Genomic DNA, 16,186 nt, shown 5'->3' with positions numbered 1-16,186 from the left:
GTAAGAACAACTTTTAAGGCAGAAAAGCCATTCCTGGAGTTGGTCTCTGGTTCTGGTGCCATTTCTGTGACTCTCCAGTCTGTATCCCAGCTGCTCTTGATTAAGTGTAGACATTCAACTTGGTTAGTAGCTTTGCAAAGAAGGACTGGCTTTGTTTTATAATTTACACTTCCTCTTTCTCCTCTCAATCTTAAACAATTATATTACTTTGGTTCATTTTTAACTTTGAAAAATAATACTTTGCTGGGAAATGAGATTGATCAAATTATGCCATGTGTGCAAGGAGTGGTGGCACATGTCTATGATCCCAGAGGCTCAGGAGACCGAAGTAGGAGGATCACAAGTTCAAAGCCAGCCTCAGCAACTTAGGGAAACTCTTTCTCCAAGTAAAATATTTTAAAAAGGGTGTCAGGGCTGGGGATATGACTCGGTGGTTAAGTGTTCCTGGGTTCAATCCCAGTTACAAAAAAAAATTGTGTATAATGTGTATAATATGGTACAGTGAAACCCACTATCATGTATTATTATAATGCACCAATTTAAAAAAAAAAACACTTAATCCTTTTGTGTACCATTAGCTTTTAACTCTTTAAATTGACAAAAACTTATGTACAACATATTTTAAAATATGTATACAGTGTGACATAACTCAATAAAGCTAATTAACATGTATTACCTCACATCTTTTGGTGGCAAGAGCGCTTAAAATCTACTTTTTAAAAATGGATAACAATGTTTTCACACCGTTCCAATGTTCATTAGATTTCCTACTGGATCTACTTCATTAGGAATTTTCAAAATACAATACACTGTTATTGACTACATTCACCAGGCTGTTCAATACATTAATGCCTTGGTATCTGTTGGGACTGGTTTCAGAAACACCAGGAATGCCAAAGTCCACAGATGCTCAATTCCCTCATATAAAATGGTGTAGTGTTTGCTTATAACCTACACGCATCCTCCCATATACTTTAAATGATTCCTAGGCTAATTAAAATGTCTCATATAAATAGCTATATTGTTTAGGTGACAAGAACAAAAAAGTCTGTATTATTCAGTATATATGCAATTTTTTTCCAAAATATTTTTCATTTGCAGTAGTTGAATCTAAAGATAAAGAATGTGTAGCTATGGAGGGCTCACTGTACATCAGTCGAACTTATTTCTAATTGAACTTTGGTATCCTTTGACCAAGCATACAAAGCTTCTGTCTCCCCAACCTCAATTCTGCCTATTAAAGTTTCAACTAGGAAAATGAAAATATAAGAACTCTGTTTTTGTTTTCACAGGCTATATATACCTTTACAAACAAGAAATGGAATTTTTAAATTTTTTTTTTACAAATATGAAAAATTTCATGCACATAAAAAGATGTGTATGTTTATATGGATCCCATCCAGTTTATGAAATGTTACTGTCTCAGCCTCCTGAGTTTCTGGGATTGTAGTCAACCCAAATTTTCTGATTTTTCTCTTTCCTGTTGCTAATTAAACCACTAAAACCTAAATTTTTGTCTCCTTATTTTCACTACATATGTAGGTATTACAAAGTGCTAAAAAGTTAAAGGTTTTGATATTATATAGCTTTATTCTTCCAAAGACATGTCAATTTTTTTTTCTGTTTTTGGTACTGAGAATTGTAACCTCTGACCCACATCCCCAGCTCTTTATATATTTTGAGACAGGATCTTACTAAGTTGCACAGGGTGTCACTAAGTTGCTAAGGCTGATTTTGAACTCATGTCCTCCTGCATCAGTCTGAGCCACTTGAATTACAGCATGAGCCACCACATCCAGCTGCTCAATTAATATTTTTGAGGAACACCTATCCATGATGATGTGAGTGAAGTTCACTAATTTCTAGTACGATATAATACTATAACATGCAAAAATATTTATTCTACTTATAATGGTTGTTTAGGCTTCTATTTCACTAGTGGTAGTAGGATTTTTCACAGTCCCTGGTGTATAAAGTTTGATGAATAGTTTTTTATCTTTTAATGGTTTAAAATGTCTTCCAAGAGCCTCTATCATGAATGAAAGTTGAATGACATTCAAAGAGTTTGGCACTTCTTGAGACAATAACTTGATTTTCTCTTCAAAATGTATAATCACATTAGTTGATTTTCTAATGTTAAGTTTTCTTAGAATGAACTTAAGTTGGTATAATTTGATTGTTTTGTTTAGGATATGTACTCAAGACTGATCTACAATTTTTCCTTTCTCATTCCTTTTATGAAAATTACAGATGCTTCATAGATAGCTTCTGAGTATTTATTCTTCTGGTTTGTGGAATCACATGAAGGAGAAGTGGTTCTTCAAAACTTCCTAGAATTTTACAATCTTTGTTGGAAGATTTTTTTTTGAACTATTGGTTGTTTTTCTTGTTTTACTACTGGTTAATTTTTAGTAATTTTATGACTATTCAGAATCATTACTTGAGATAATTTTAATAAATTATTTCAAAAATTATGTTCACTTTATATTCAGTTTTAATTATGCTCCATGAATTTTTGAATTTCTGCTCTTTCTATATGCTATCAGTCCCTATTTTATCCTAGAGACTATTATTTCTTTTTCCTACTTTGCTCAGTCCACCAGGGGTTTGCCAATATAATTAGACTTTTCTGATAACGACGTTTGGCTTCCTTGATTCTTTTCGGGAGGTACTTGCACTAGAAATTATTTTAGTGATAAATTTCAATTTTGTTTATCCAAAGTATATTTATTTTTCTCATTATTGAAATATACTTTCATTTGGCAGAATTTGAAAGCTACCATCCAGTGCCTTTCAGGTTCCTGATGAGAGGTATACTATCGACACAATCATTTCTGACAGGTGACCTGTCTTTTCTATCTGGCTTCTTTCACAATCTTATCTTTGCCTTTGATAACAATGTCATGCCTTTGGTGGAGTCTAATTAGATAAATATTAGATATGTATACTGAACAATCACACCAAGAAAATGACTTGAAGAAAAAGTTGTTCCAGTCCTAGTATATTTAAAGTATCCTTCTATATATTCTGTACCTATAAGGATAAGCATCTCTGACTTTTAAACATGTAACTTTATGCTGTTGTGGTATAGAAAAGAAATGGTAAGATTCAATTCACTGTTATAAATATTTACATATAACACTTTTGTTAATCAAATAAAAAATAATTCCTCATCCACAATCTGTTCAGACCATCTACAATCCAGATACAATCTTAACAACAACAACAACAACAAAATTTTATTATCATATTCTAACTTCTTCCCTTTCAATGAACATACGAACCAATTTTCTTCAGCCAAGTAAAAAAGACCTTATGCTATAGAATGGTGTTTTCTGAGTTAAAAGCAATTAAATTAAAATCAAAATTTGGAAAGAGATAACAATTGTGTCAACCAGGACACCAGTCTAAGGGGACAGACTAGCTCCAGCATTAGGTCAAACAGGGTGACAATCAGAATGGAGAATTCAGAGTCCCAGCTCCTCCTTCTAAACCTAAGTTCTTTCCTCATTTGGACCACTGGGATATGTTTTTAGAAGAAAAGAACAGTGTAATTGCTCAATGAAAGTTTAAAATGCCTTTCTAAGCCTTCTATGAATTATTCACCATTTTAGATTAGATGCCCACTGTATTCATTCTTAGACTAGACTATAATATTCAACAATATTCATGTGCAAAGTCATGAATACATATGAACTTTTCCATGCTTGAAAGTTACTTAACAAAAGTATGACATGTGGGGCTGGGGTTGTAGCTCAGAGGTAGAGTGCTTGCCCAGCATGTGTGGAGCACTGGGTTTGATCCTCAGCACCACATAAAAATAAATAAATAAAATAAAGGTCTATAGACAACTAAAACAAATTTTTTAAAGTATCACATGTGAAGTAATATGATGACTAGAATTTGATGCTTTTTATTTAGAAAGCAAGAACTTTAATCCTATGTTAGTCATTTGGTAACTCTGTAATCTCCAACAAGTTACTTAATTATAACACTTGATTCTTTATCTGAAATTGGAAAAGTAATAGAAGCTATATCAGAGATGCTGTGAGAACTAAAATGTAATATGAAGTGAAATATGTTTAACAAAATTCTTGACATGTAATAAGTACTCAAAAGAAGTAGCAGTAGTTTTCACTTTCACTAATGATTACTTTGATGATGGTGGTGGTATTTGGAGACATGATTTAAAACATAATTTACTCGGGTAAATCTGCTTACCACTGGGTTTTAAACAGTCCTCAATTTCCATAACTAATATCAAAGATAAGGCAAAACATAGCAGTATCTCAGTGTCTAAACATATCTTGTAAGTAGCTAGTACAATGCATATAAGACATTTGAGATCTATATTACCTGATCAAGCACTGTGTATGGATTTTCAGCATTAAAGCCAAGAGGGGCGTAGCTTTGGAATCTCTCTCTGAACTCTGCCTGCTTTTCCTGATCAGAACCAAAAACAACAACAACAAAAGTGATTCTCAAGTAGCTTCAATTATCCTAGGAAAGTCTTTCTTAGAAAACAAGCAAACAAAACTTTGGTAATTATCTTACATCAAACAAAATACATTTCTTCCGTATCAGAGTGACCTCTGCATTTTGGAGAGGTGAGACTTCATGTCTGACTGTTGCTGCGATCTTTTTGGTTATTTGCCATCTTTCAGGTAATTCCTACAAAAACAAAGGTGTGGAAGGGGAATTTACTTCAATTCCTAAAAACAATTTAACCCTATAGGATTAAGTAATTTTAATTTTTTTACTCTAACCCAGGAAATCTTTTCATTCTTTCATATAGGGTTTACAAGAAAAAAAAAGTAAAGAAAAAGAAAAGAAAAAAATAAAGAGAAAGAAAGTGACTAAAAGCCCCAGAGCCAGGGATGAAGTGCAGGCTGATCCACTGCCATGTCTGGGTTTGTATCTTCCAAGCATGTGCCAGAGTTGTTCTCATCTCAGAATCAGTGGAAATCTTTTCAAAATAAAGACAAATCCTCAAATTGTTTTGCTGTTATGGGAATAAAATCAAAGTGCTCTGGAAATTACTTTGCTAATCTCTAACAACTAGAAATGGAAGCCAGCCACATTTAGCAATTTAGCAAATAAAAAAGATGCTTTCAATCTGGTGGGGCAAAGATGGCAATGTGAATTAATGTCAGCCTCCACTTTCCTCTGCCTCCCAAGGCTCTGCAAGTACTCTTTTCTTGAGGAAGAGTTTTACTGTTGAAGTTGGTTTACTTTCAATGACTAGGATTTTTGAAGGAGAAGAGACAAAAAGGAAGGTCCATGCCTATTTAATTTTGAACAAAAGCAATAAATAGATACCAGCTCAACTCTGCTCTCCTTGCCTATAATGCAAATAGGTCAAAAACAAGTTATTTTCTTTAAAGAGCCGGGTGCATAATTACCACTGAAAAGCATTCCTTGTGTCTAGACTAACAAAGTATTGTTTCTCTGGGTCATCTCCCAGGACAATGAACTGGTTTGGTCATAGAAAAACAAAGTTATGGATGTGTCCCATAGTGATGGGGTGAGGGGTCAACAACTACTTCTTTCCCTGAAATGCAAAACTCAAAGGTCCTACAGACTATTTTGTAATCTCCAATAAATATTGGATGAATGATTCAGTAACTGCCACTTATGAAGAGTGCACTAAGTATAAATAGTTTTGTGTTGTGGAGAGGGTGCTTCAAAAGAAAAATACATTCTTTGACTTAAACTGTTACATAATCTGAGCAAGACACACACACAATAACTATTCTACAGCGCAGAATACGTTAACGTCCACTAGGAGACCAACAGGTCATGGCATCAGTACAATTAGGAGACAATATGGTGCCATGACAGGAATACCAAACTAACTCAAGAGACCAGCACTGAAGCCATTGCCTTTTCACCTTGTGCTTCCTCTCAGCAAACCCTGCATCCTCAGCTATGCAGACTCCCACTTTCCATTTCCAAGTCAACTCCATGGAACCTAAATATCCTGTGGAGTCCCTTCAGAAGCCTTGGCTAAGAAGTGAAGGAGAAGTCACATCAGGAGGCTCAGGACCCTTAGCCTTCCTCTAACACAGCAGATTTGCTTTACGTTTGGGGATTCCAAAGTAGATTTCACCTCATGGAAATAAATTTTCTTAAAAATTAAAAAATTAGATATCTCCGAAGTCTAACTTATAACGATCCAATCAAGGAGGTGATGTTGAATCTGAGCCTCAAAGAAATAACTGATTTAAAGAGGCAGAGATTACGTGAGATCTTTGAGGTACAAAACAGGATGGAGATAAAGTGGGCTCTTGTGGAAGCAGGAGGACTCAGAGGCCAGGACAGTGGCTTAAGAAGCAACGAGAACTGAATTAAAATGGGAATCACAGGAATGGAAAAGGGGCAACAGACTGAAAAGAGGCTGCGCCCACAGACCACATGATTGGGGGTAAATGTTCATTTTTTAAAAATTTGTATATGACAGTGGAATGCTTTACAATTCTCATTGCACATACAGAGCACAATTTTTCATATCTCTGGTTGTATACAAAGCATATTCACACAAATTAGTGTCTTCATACATGTACTTTGGATAATGATGTTCATCACATTCCACTACCATTTCTAACCCCATGACCCCTCCCTTCCCCTCCAACCTCTCTATCCTATCTAGAGTTTATCTATTCCTCTCATGTTCCCCTTCCCTACCCTACTATGAATCAGCCTCCTTATCAGAAAACTAAATGTTCATTCTTGACTTTGAGGAGATAATGTTTAAATTTCACATCTAAGGGCTTTTTTCTTTAAAGCACAGAATTATGCATAGATAAGCCTTTGAAAAAAAATGCAATGATACCAATGATAATGATGGAGAAACAAAATAACTGTTACAAATTGCTTTAACTAAAGTAAAATTGGGGCCCTGTTACTCTCCATATGCAACTTTAATCTCATTATTCTTCCTCACCAGCCTACATTACTTGCATGTGGCTATACTTATACCTTGAAGTGTCCTGCTTTCTAAATACTGAAAAGTCTAATATGTTTAATACTACCAGAACCTAGAGAAGTGAGCCAAATTTTATAATACAAATTCTGGAGGCCATGGCTAAAATCCCTTACTTCCATGACTTATTTTATGACTGGCTTCTGTATGAATTATCTCAAGGTCCAAGACATGACTCAAAGAATATCCAAATCTTTCTTCAAAGAAGAAATATTTATAGTTGGTGCTACTCTGTCATCTCTCAGTCATGTGAAGTATCTACCTGTCCACAACTTCTCCTCTCACTCCATGTCATAACAGGACTATCTGCACCAAGGATAGTTTTATGCTCGAGTAGAATTTAATAATTCATACATAGTAATTTTCTATAGTCAAGAGAACACTTATAAATATACTGTTGCATTTAATCCTCACAACACAGAATGAGGGATATGAAACAGCCCAGCCGCTGTGAAAATCAGTTTGGCAGTTCCTCAAAAAGTTAAACCACCATATGACCCAGCAATTCCGTTCTGAAGTATACATCAAAAAGAATTGAAAACAGGTACTCAAGCAAACACTTAAGCACCAATGTTCAGAGCAGCATTTTTTACAATTGCAAAAAGATGGAAACAACCCAAATGTCCATCAACAGATAATTGGGTATGTAAACTGAATTATAAGCAAACAATAGAATATCATCCAGCTATAAAAAGGAATGAATATCAGTATGTGCTACAAGGTAAAACATTACATCAGGAAAAAGAAGCAAACACAATAGATCGTGTGTTATATAATTCAATTTGTCGCAAATATCCAGAGTAAGTAAACCCATGGACACAGAACAAGACTGGCCAAGGGAAGAGGAGGGGAATAGGGAGCAACAACTAATGGATACAGACTGACAACTAACGGATACAGAGTGACAACTAATGGATACATAGTTTCTTTTTGGGGTGAAAAAAATATTTTGTAACTAGATACAAGTAGTGGTTGTACAACATTACCAACATACTAAATGCCACTGGTTGTATACTTTAACATGTTGCTCTTATGTGGATTTCATCTCAATAAAAAACAAAACAGAAAGTGGGAAATTAGTATAGTATAGACAAACCAAAACATTTAACGAATCACAAGGAATAGTCTACTAAATAGGAAGCATGCTCTATGATATTAACTGCTGTGTCCAGGCAAGCCGGTGAGATGGACTTATACGTACTTACAAATTTCAATCTTATTTTGTGCTCTGATAACTAAATAGGCTGAGCTAGAATCCAATGAAAGCTTTCTAGTTTATGTGTCCACTTGATCACATTTGCAAGGTTAAATGTAAGCCCAGCCTGGAAGTCCCCTCCACCCCCACCATCCACAGAACTTCAATGTGGGCAGGAGAACAGAGCCTCAATTGTGAGATTTTTGTTCACGATTTCAATTATAATTAAAAAGACTTTGTTCATCATTTGGCACACAGAAGCCACTGAATCTTTCCAGAGCACAGAAAATACGAGGATAGCATAGAAATATGTCTGGGAAACAATGATTTCTCCATCCAAACCAGGCTTTATTTATTTATTTATTCTTTACTAGCACGTCCACGAAATGTTTCCAGGCCTAGAACACTTCTGAGCCGACAGGCAGTTTTGAATGAGGAAGACTGTGGGTCTATTTCACATGTATGAATCATGGTGAACCTGGGACTCCCAAGAGCAACTGAGAGGCTCTCTCCAACCCAAATGCTTTCCATCAGTGAGGCACAGGGACACAGTGAGTCTTCTGTCTTGAAACATCTATAGCTAAGTGCTGGATGGCTTCACTGCCTATGTGACCTTCAAAAAGTTCATGTCTTAGCTTCAGATTTCTAACATAAAATAAACAACCACCTAAAAAAATAATAGTATGGACTGTTACAAGGATGTCACAAGGTGCACGTGAATCACTGGTCACAAGAGATGCTACATGTAGGTACCTGTGAGTATTTAGCCTCCACACTCACCTCCAGCTGAACATAGACTTGTTCTGGCATCTTCTGGCCATAGCTTTCCAGGAGTGTAATGGTTTCTTTCAGAGGTTCGAAGAGTTCATCAGTGGCTCTCTGCCGGCTTCTTACAGCCAGAAGGTGGCCCATGATGTCAACTAACCCCTCGTGATCACCTTCACTCAGTTGTCTCTGAAGTCCGCCATCTGTCACCTTCATGAATCCTTGCAGCTCATTCAGACTATTAAATACATACACAAAAATTCATTAAAACATTTAGCAGCATAAGACTTTTAATTGGATCTTATTTTCATTGTGCACCTGATTAAACATTACTCATTATTTCTATTATGAGATCAGCAGTATCAATGGTCTTAAAATCAATCTCAATTAGAAAGCAGTCAACCAAGAAAAAAAATTGGTATAACTTCGACTATCAAAATATAAAGGCTACCTGTCAATGACAAATCTCAAAAGATGCTCCTGAAACATCCAGCTCCACTTCTTAATCACATTTAGTAAGCTCACTTTGAAAGGTCTCATGTCCACCTTGAACCAACTATTAAACACTCTGAAGTCATCAAACTTGCTCATCTGAACATACAAAGCTTCATAAATATCAATCTACAGATAAGAAAAAACAAAATAACTACAACAGCTCCATTAGAAAGCCAATTAACTACAACATAAGTTAGGGAGTTTTCCTTGCCTGTTCTTTGAATTGTTCAAGAGTTGGTGGTTGTTCGGGGATTTCTTCATTGGCATGAGCATCCATTTCCTCGGATACTGCAGTATGACCATACTGGAGAAAATGCTTCATAAATTCAGCTCGGTCATCCACCCAGAGGTATGCATAGGTCTCCAGGGAGTTTCTGAAATCCAAGACTTTGCTGATGACGTCTGCCACTCTATTCATTATCTCCCGCCTGACCTCCGCCAGGCCTAACATATTATCCATGTCATTCTAAAGGAGAAGAAAAACCAAGCAGAGAGTCAAGTGAACCTTGATGCCAATTATGTGCAATACAACATAGCAGAGGTCATTTTTCAAAGGGAGAGTAGATTTCAATCTAAAAAAATTAAGCAAGTTTTACCAACTTCTTTCCTTGTGATTCCCACTACCCTAGTTTATTTCTGAATTAATGGAAAAAGCTAATACCCACTTTCAAATACCTGATAATTGGTGATTTCCAGATGTGCTGCTACTCGCTCCATCTGGGCAGACATTCTAAAACTGTTGCACAGCATTTCTTCTACGAGATCATAGAAGCCATCCCCAGCCTCTCTCTCCAAAGAAGGTTTAAACACAATCTCAGGGGGTGTTAAGATCATTTGTACTTGGAAAAACGGTGCAGGTTTTGGTTGTTTCTCGGTATTTGTCAGAAAGAAGTCTAAGTCACACATTATTGCCTGGAAAAAGCCTTCCACCACCATGTCATCGATGAATTCTACATAGATTTTCCAGGTATCCAGAGAAGGATCAACTTTGAAGAGCTTCCTGTTTTCCTAGCAACAGACAAGCATTAATAGATGACTATTAACAGTAATGAAAATAAAGATAAAAGCTTTCTGTTTAAGTGGCTTTTTAAGGAAAGGAGTGCATTTCACAGGAAAATCCAAACACTGGGTTGCAGACGTTAAGCCAGACGGCAAAGACCTGAGCAGGATTTTATGACACTGAGTTCAAGTACTATGTACATTCAAAAGTCATTCTTTAAAGAAAAAAAAAAATCAATGTGAAGATTGCTATCTTCAGATAAAGACAGGAAACACACAAGTTTCCCAGTGAATGCTACAAGTATTAGATCTGGGCTCTAGTTCCCACTGTGTCCTAATTCAACATGGGCCTGGACGTGGCCTTGCCTGAAAGGAAATGGTTTCTCATACTGGTCCCTCTAAGAAGGCTGTTATGGGATATCTGAAGATAAGTCAGGGAAGGGCTGAGCCCATTCTTTTTATTTTTCTTTAATATCTTTGTTTATTTATTTATTTTTTATGTGGTGCTGGGGATTGAACCCAGTGCCTCATGCATGTGAGGCAAGTGCTCAACCACTGAGCTATAGCCCCAGCCCTGAGCCTATACTTGAAGACTCCCAGCATCCCTATTATTTGAAGTCCATGGAATTTGGTTTAGTGCAATCATTGCCAAACTTTATTCAGACACACAGACTGTGTCCTTTCTTCTTCTTCTTCTTCTTCTTTCTTTTTTTCAAAGTATCTATGTGCAACTCAGCTTGGGAAATGCTGGACTGGAAAGTCTCAGCTCCTTGTAGGCTTCCAAAATGTGGCCTTGTTTCACCCCTGCATTTCCAGAGAGTGTGGGCAAAATAATGGATGGGCCAGTGAAGCAAAATAGGACCAGAAGACAGAGAGGTAGCTAAGGACAGCTGCAATTGGGCATATCATGAGCTAGGCCTAGAGGCAACCATGTGAAAAGGTCAGGTGGGTGATAAGGCTGATTCCAGAGAAACTATCTTCGTGGCAAAGTCTGCCTAGTTTACACAGGACAGACAGCAGTTGCCAAGGCAGAAACTGGAGCACAGAGAAAAAAAAGGATACTGGAACAAGAGCTGATTGTGAGGTAAACTATACTCTCTGCCATCTTTGATCATCTTTATTGTGGCTACATGACCCAGGATATAAGGTGTATGCTCTGTGCAAGAATCACAATGACAGAGGTGAATCCAATTCCTGATAAGGCAGGGCAGGAAAGAGAATCCTAGGGGTATGTTGTTCCGAATTTAAGATCTACTACCCTTGATGCTGTATAGTCTATGTGACCCACACTCCTGCAGTTGCACAGTACACATCTTGAGAAGCTATACACAGCAGCCCAGTTCCTTAGTAGGCAGTAGAAAGAAAAAGCATAGATCTTAGAGCAAAAGATAAAAAACAATCCCTCAAAAGCACCATGTTCAGTCTCACTCATTCTGAAGATAGGCAAACAAAGATCTATCACACACTATCACTCTGGTAGAAAAGAAGTTAGCAGCTGAGCTAGGACTAGAAACCAGTCCTCTTGTGTCCCCCAGGGTAGGCCTCTTGTGACACATCACATATGCTTTCTCATACCTAGAGAGATGGTTCACATCACTGGTGGCATTTACAGGAAATGTATTTTCACATATTAGGGTAAAGGGAAAAGAAAGAAGAAAGAGGAAAGTCACCAAATGGTCACTTAGATCCCTTCCAGACCACTCTTCCAAGATTCTGCCCTTTCTTTTCTCTCTGCACCTGGAAAGATTTTGTCATTCTCCAAATGAAATCAGGGACATCACACAAGCCAGAGGATATAGCACAAAGAGTCTGAGCCAGCCACCTCCGCACTGTCCTGTTTCCCAGCCCCAGTCCTCACCAGCACCCCAGAACTGGCTTCAGTCACATGCTGACAAGCCAAAGGTTCAGGGTGGGGCCTCTCGAAGGACACAATGTATGGGAACAAACATTAAACTTCTGTAGGAAGTTGGCTTATATTCCCCCAAATGATAAGCTCTCCCTCGTTCTGTGAATGGAGATGGTGATTTCAAAGCTGCTTGGTTTTTGACTTAAAGAAAAAGGAGAACCCATTTATTAGTTTCTAAATTCCAACTTTATTCTCTGAACAGGCTCCACAAAACCTTGTCTTACATTTCCAGTCATGTCTTGTGTGGGCCATACTTTCAATGCATTTAAATGGAGATTAATAAATCTGAATGGTTTAAAACCCCTACACTACAGTTAGGGGAGTACTTTAAAACAATTATTATATAGAATATGTACCAGAAATTGTAATCCATTATCTGTCCTCCATGAGACAAATTCTCGTGCATAAACAGTTTATAGGACTGATCTAAAAATCACATAATGATTCATAGAAACCCAAGGAATGACTGGAATACTCAATGGCAGGGCTTAATTATGACACTGCTGAGAAAAAAAATTTTTTTCCAGATATATACCTTCTTTACATGTGAGGACACCCCATAATCCTCTGATTGGCCACTCAGGCCTTGGAGTACCAGAGGGAATGGGGCCTTACCTACTCTTTGATTGTAAACTTCCAGTCCCCAGATTATGATGGAATAAATTTCTGTCATTTTAAAAGCCCCATTTGTGTTGCTTTGTTTTAGCAGCTGCAGGATGCTAATACAGACTGTGATCAGAGATGGCAGAGACAAAGTCTGTCCTGGCAAGCTGTCAAGAGTGTGAACAATCACAACTTAGATGTTTCAGACAAACTTGGAATTTGATACATATATGCACCATAGACATCAAGTGTACCACATCGTACTGTGTGGTAAGAAAATCTACAAAATGCTTCTTTCACTTAGCTTCCTGGATGCCACCCTCCTGGTTTTCCTCTGCTGTGTGTCCCACTGCCCCTTTCCTGCACTTCTGGCAGCCCCTAATCCAGTCTCTCAAAGGGAGAACAGTGCCCTGGCCAACTGTCCTCCATTTTCTTCCATGGCTTAGCTGTGCTCATGTTCTCAGTGACCTCTTCTACTGGCTTAACTCTCATGGCCAGCCACTCCTCTTTCATTTGTATTTCCAGAGTGGACCTCTACCCCCAACTCCAGCCTCGTAAATCTAATTACATGACCAGCTCTTCTGCTTGATGGAGGGGCACCCCAAACTCGTATGTAAAACTGAAATCCTGATCTCCCTACCCAGCTCCTCTCATAGCTTTTCCTCTCTGAATACACTGCAACTTCCTCTTGATCAGAAATGAAGCCTTCTATGTCTCTTTCTTTACCTCCCACTTCCATCTTGTTAGGATATTGTTCCACTTCATACAAAATATCTCCAGAATTCAGCTGCTTCTCACATTTCCACTGCTACTACCTGGTCCAGGCACTGTCATCTGTTACGATGGGTATGAATGTTGTGTCCTCCCAAATTCATGTGCTGAAATCCTAGACCCCAAGGTGGTGGAAATAGGAGATGGGACTGGGGAAGTGATTAGGTCACAAGGGCAGAGCCTTCATAAAAAGGACTAGTGCTTTTATAAGACAGGCCAGAGGGAGCTTGTTTGACTCTTTCACCTTGGGGTCACAGTGAGAAGATGGCAGTTTACATTCTGGAGGGGGGCTCTCCCCAGAAGCTGACCAGGCTGACACCTGGATCTCCAGAACTGGGAGAAATAAACATCTATTGTTTTCAAGCTGCCCAGTTTAAGGTCTTTTGTTATAGCAGCTCAGTTACACTAGGATAGCTAAATTATAGCTAGAGCAACCTACCAGGTCTCACCATTTCTTCCCTCACCTCCCTACAGTCTCAACATAACAACCAGAAAGCCTGTGGAAACCAAAGTCACGTTGTATTTACTCCTCTTCTGAAATGTATCAGGGACACTCTGTGGACTGCAGGATAAAGACCAGATTCTGCCTTACCTGATCACCCTCTACTTTGCTCCCTCTGTTCCCACTACTCTCACCTCCCTGGTCTACCTTCAGCCTGGCCAAGGAGCTCCTGCCAAGCAGCCATCGCCTTTGCCTTAACACTCTGCTCAAATGCTCACCTGGCTGACTTGACAGCCTTCAAGTCTTTGTCAAAGCCTTACCTTCTCATGGCAGTCTACCCTGATCCTGTTTAAAATGCACCCTCGACTCCACACTCCAGAATTCCCTCGCCCTGCTTATCTTTTAATCTACAGCACTTGCTGCTTCTCAACATCTCTCGTCTTTTCTAATCTGAATTCCATTCTCTCTCTTCCATCACTAGACTTTCATCTCCATGAAAGCAAGGATCTTTGTCAGTTCTGTTCACTGATATATCTCAGAAACCAAGAATGTTGCTGAGTACACAGGAGGCGCACAGCAAATATGTCTTGAATGCATGAATGACAGGCTGATAAAGATGTGTTAGATGATGGATGGGTCACACAATTTCCAGGAGGGACACTATAATCCATTGTTCTCCAGCTGAGAGGTAGCCTAGAGACAAGGACCTTCACTTCTTACATGGAAAAATTTAAGCCCTGTTTCTAGAAGACACAAGACTGAAAACTCTGGCTTCCAGCTTTTGGAAGGGCACTTTCATCACACTGATGGCTACAGGATAGAGAAGCCAAGGGAAAAGGTTCACCTGCTCTGCTCAAGGACAATAACTGTTTTTAAGGACTATACCTATTTAGATTCTATATAACAAGATGCTTGGGAGAAATAAAGAATACACTTATTTTTGTCCCTTTTTCTTAAGAAATAAGAACAGTAAGAATTCAACTTACCCACATTCCCATTTCCAGCTCTGCCCACCTATAAGACATGTACCTATTGAATACCTGACTACAAATAAATGCTCCATTCTTCTACCTAAAGCCAACATCTATATGTATTTGTTAGATTACATTCCCACAATGATGTACCAAGAATGTTTTGATTCATCCCAATTGACATAGGAACATCAGCCAATATTAAAAACGAAATTCTAACCCTGACATACATGTCCTAGGTACCACCCAGTTTTTAGTATGCCCCACAACAATCTGTTAAGAGTTCACTGGATGTGTTTATTCCCATTTCTCCCATTCCCTCCTTAGTCTACTCCAGTCAGGCTTCCACCCTGCCACTCCACCAAGTCAAGGTCATCAGTAACTTCTAATCTGTCCCATCTGACACTCAACCTCTGCCCTAGTTTTGGATCCTAAGCTGGGATGGGACAGAGCTGAACTCTTCCCCTTCCAAATGTAATTTCCAGGCTACCATTCTATTTTTGGAAGGATCTTCCTCATCTTTCTGACCTCAGAGAGTCTGTTAAGGCTAGCCCTTGGACCTCTACTCCATTGACAATCTCCTGGGTAACCTCATCTAACTCCATGTCTTAAATATCATATATATGCTCACAATTCTTAATTCTGGGTTATTCATCTAGGCTCGGTCCTTGAACATACATTGGCAATATCAGCCAACTCAAAATCTCTGCTGGGGCAAACATCTCTGACCTATCCAAAGCCCAGTCCTGTTTCTTCCTACAAAACATGTTCCACCAGTCTTCCCCATATCCTCACGAGAAAGTTCATTTGCCCAGCTGCTCAGACTAAAAACACTGAAGTCATCCTTGATCTCTCTCTTCTCCTACTCAATGACTCATCCTTGATTTCTCTTTTCTCCCACCCTGATCCAAAGTATCTTATTCCCCACCTGGATTATAAGAGTAAGCTCCTAATAGTCTGTCTACACTTCCTTGCTCACCTTTGGCTTACAGACAACAGACAAAGCCTCTGAGCAAGAAAATCTGGCAGCTGTTTCTAGACTAAAATCCAAAATCCT

The 16,186-nt window shown here is 38.3% G+C and overlaps 1 protein-coding gene across 1 annotated transcript in view; it reads right to left on the bottom strand.

Moving 5' to 3' along the window:
- The window catches only part of Dnah11 (dynein axonemal heavy chain 11), a 318,014-nt gene that overhangs the window by 256,568 nt on the left and 45,260 nt on the right, over window positions 1–16,186 (bottom strand). The window contains exons 15-20 of the mRNA XM_027932705.3: window positions 10,113–10,445; window positions 9,649–9,903; window positions 9,394–9,563; window positions 8,958–9,180; window positions 4,555–4,671; window positions 4,357–4,443 (exon numbers count right to left, since the gene is read on the bottom strand). Coding sequence (XP_027788506.2) covers window positions 4,357–4,443; window positions 4,555–4,671; window positions 8,958–9,180; window positions 9,394–9,563; window positions 9,649–9,903; window positions 10,113–10,445 — 1,185 coding nt within the window. The remainder of the gene's footprint in view (window positions 1–4,356; window positions 4,444–4,554; window positions 4,672–8,957; window positions 9,181–9,393; window positions 9,564–9,648; window positions 9,904–10,112; window positions 10,446–16,186) is intronic.

The sequence above is a fragment of the Marmota flaviventris genome, chromosome 1, assembly GCF_047511675.1.
Source record: "Marmota flaviventris isolate mMarFla1 chromosome 1, mMarFla1.hap1, whole genome shotgun sequence".
NCBI lineage: Eukaryota > Metazoa > Chordata > Mammalia > Rodentia > Sciuridae > Marmota > Marmota flaviventris.
The sequence above is the reverse complement of the archived record's forward strand: the minus strand, read 5'-3'. Positions and strand labels throughout refer to the sequence as shown.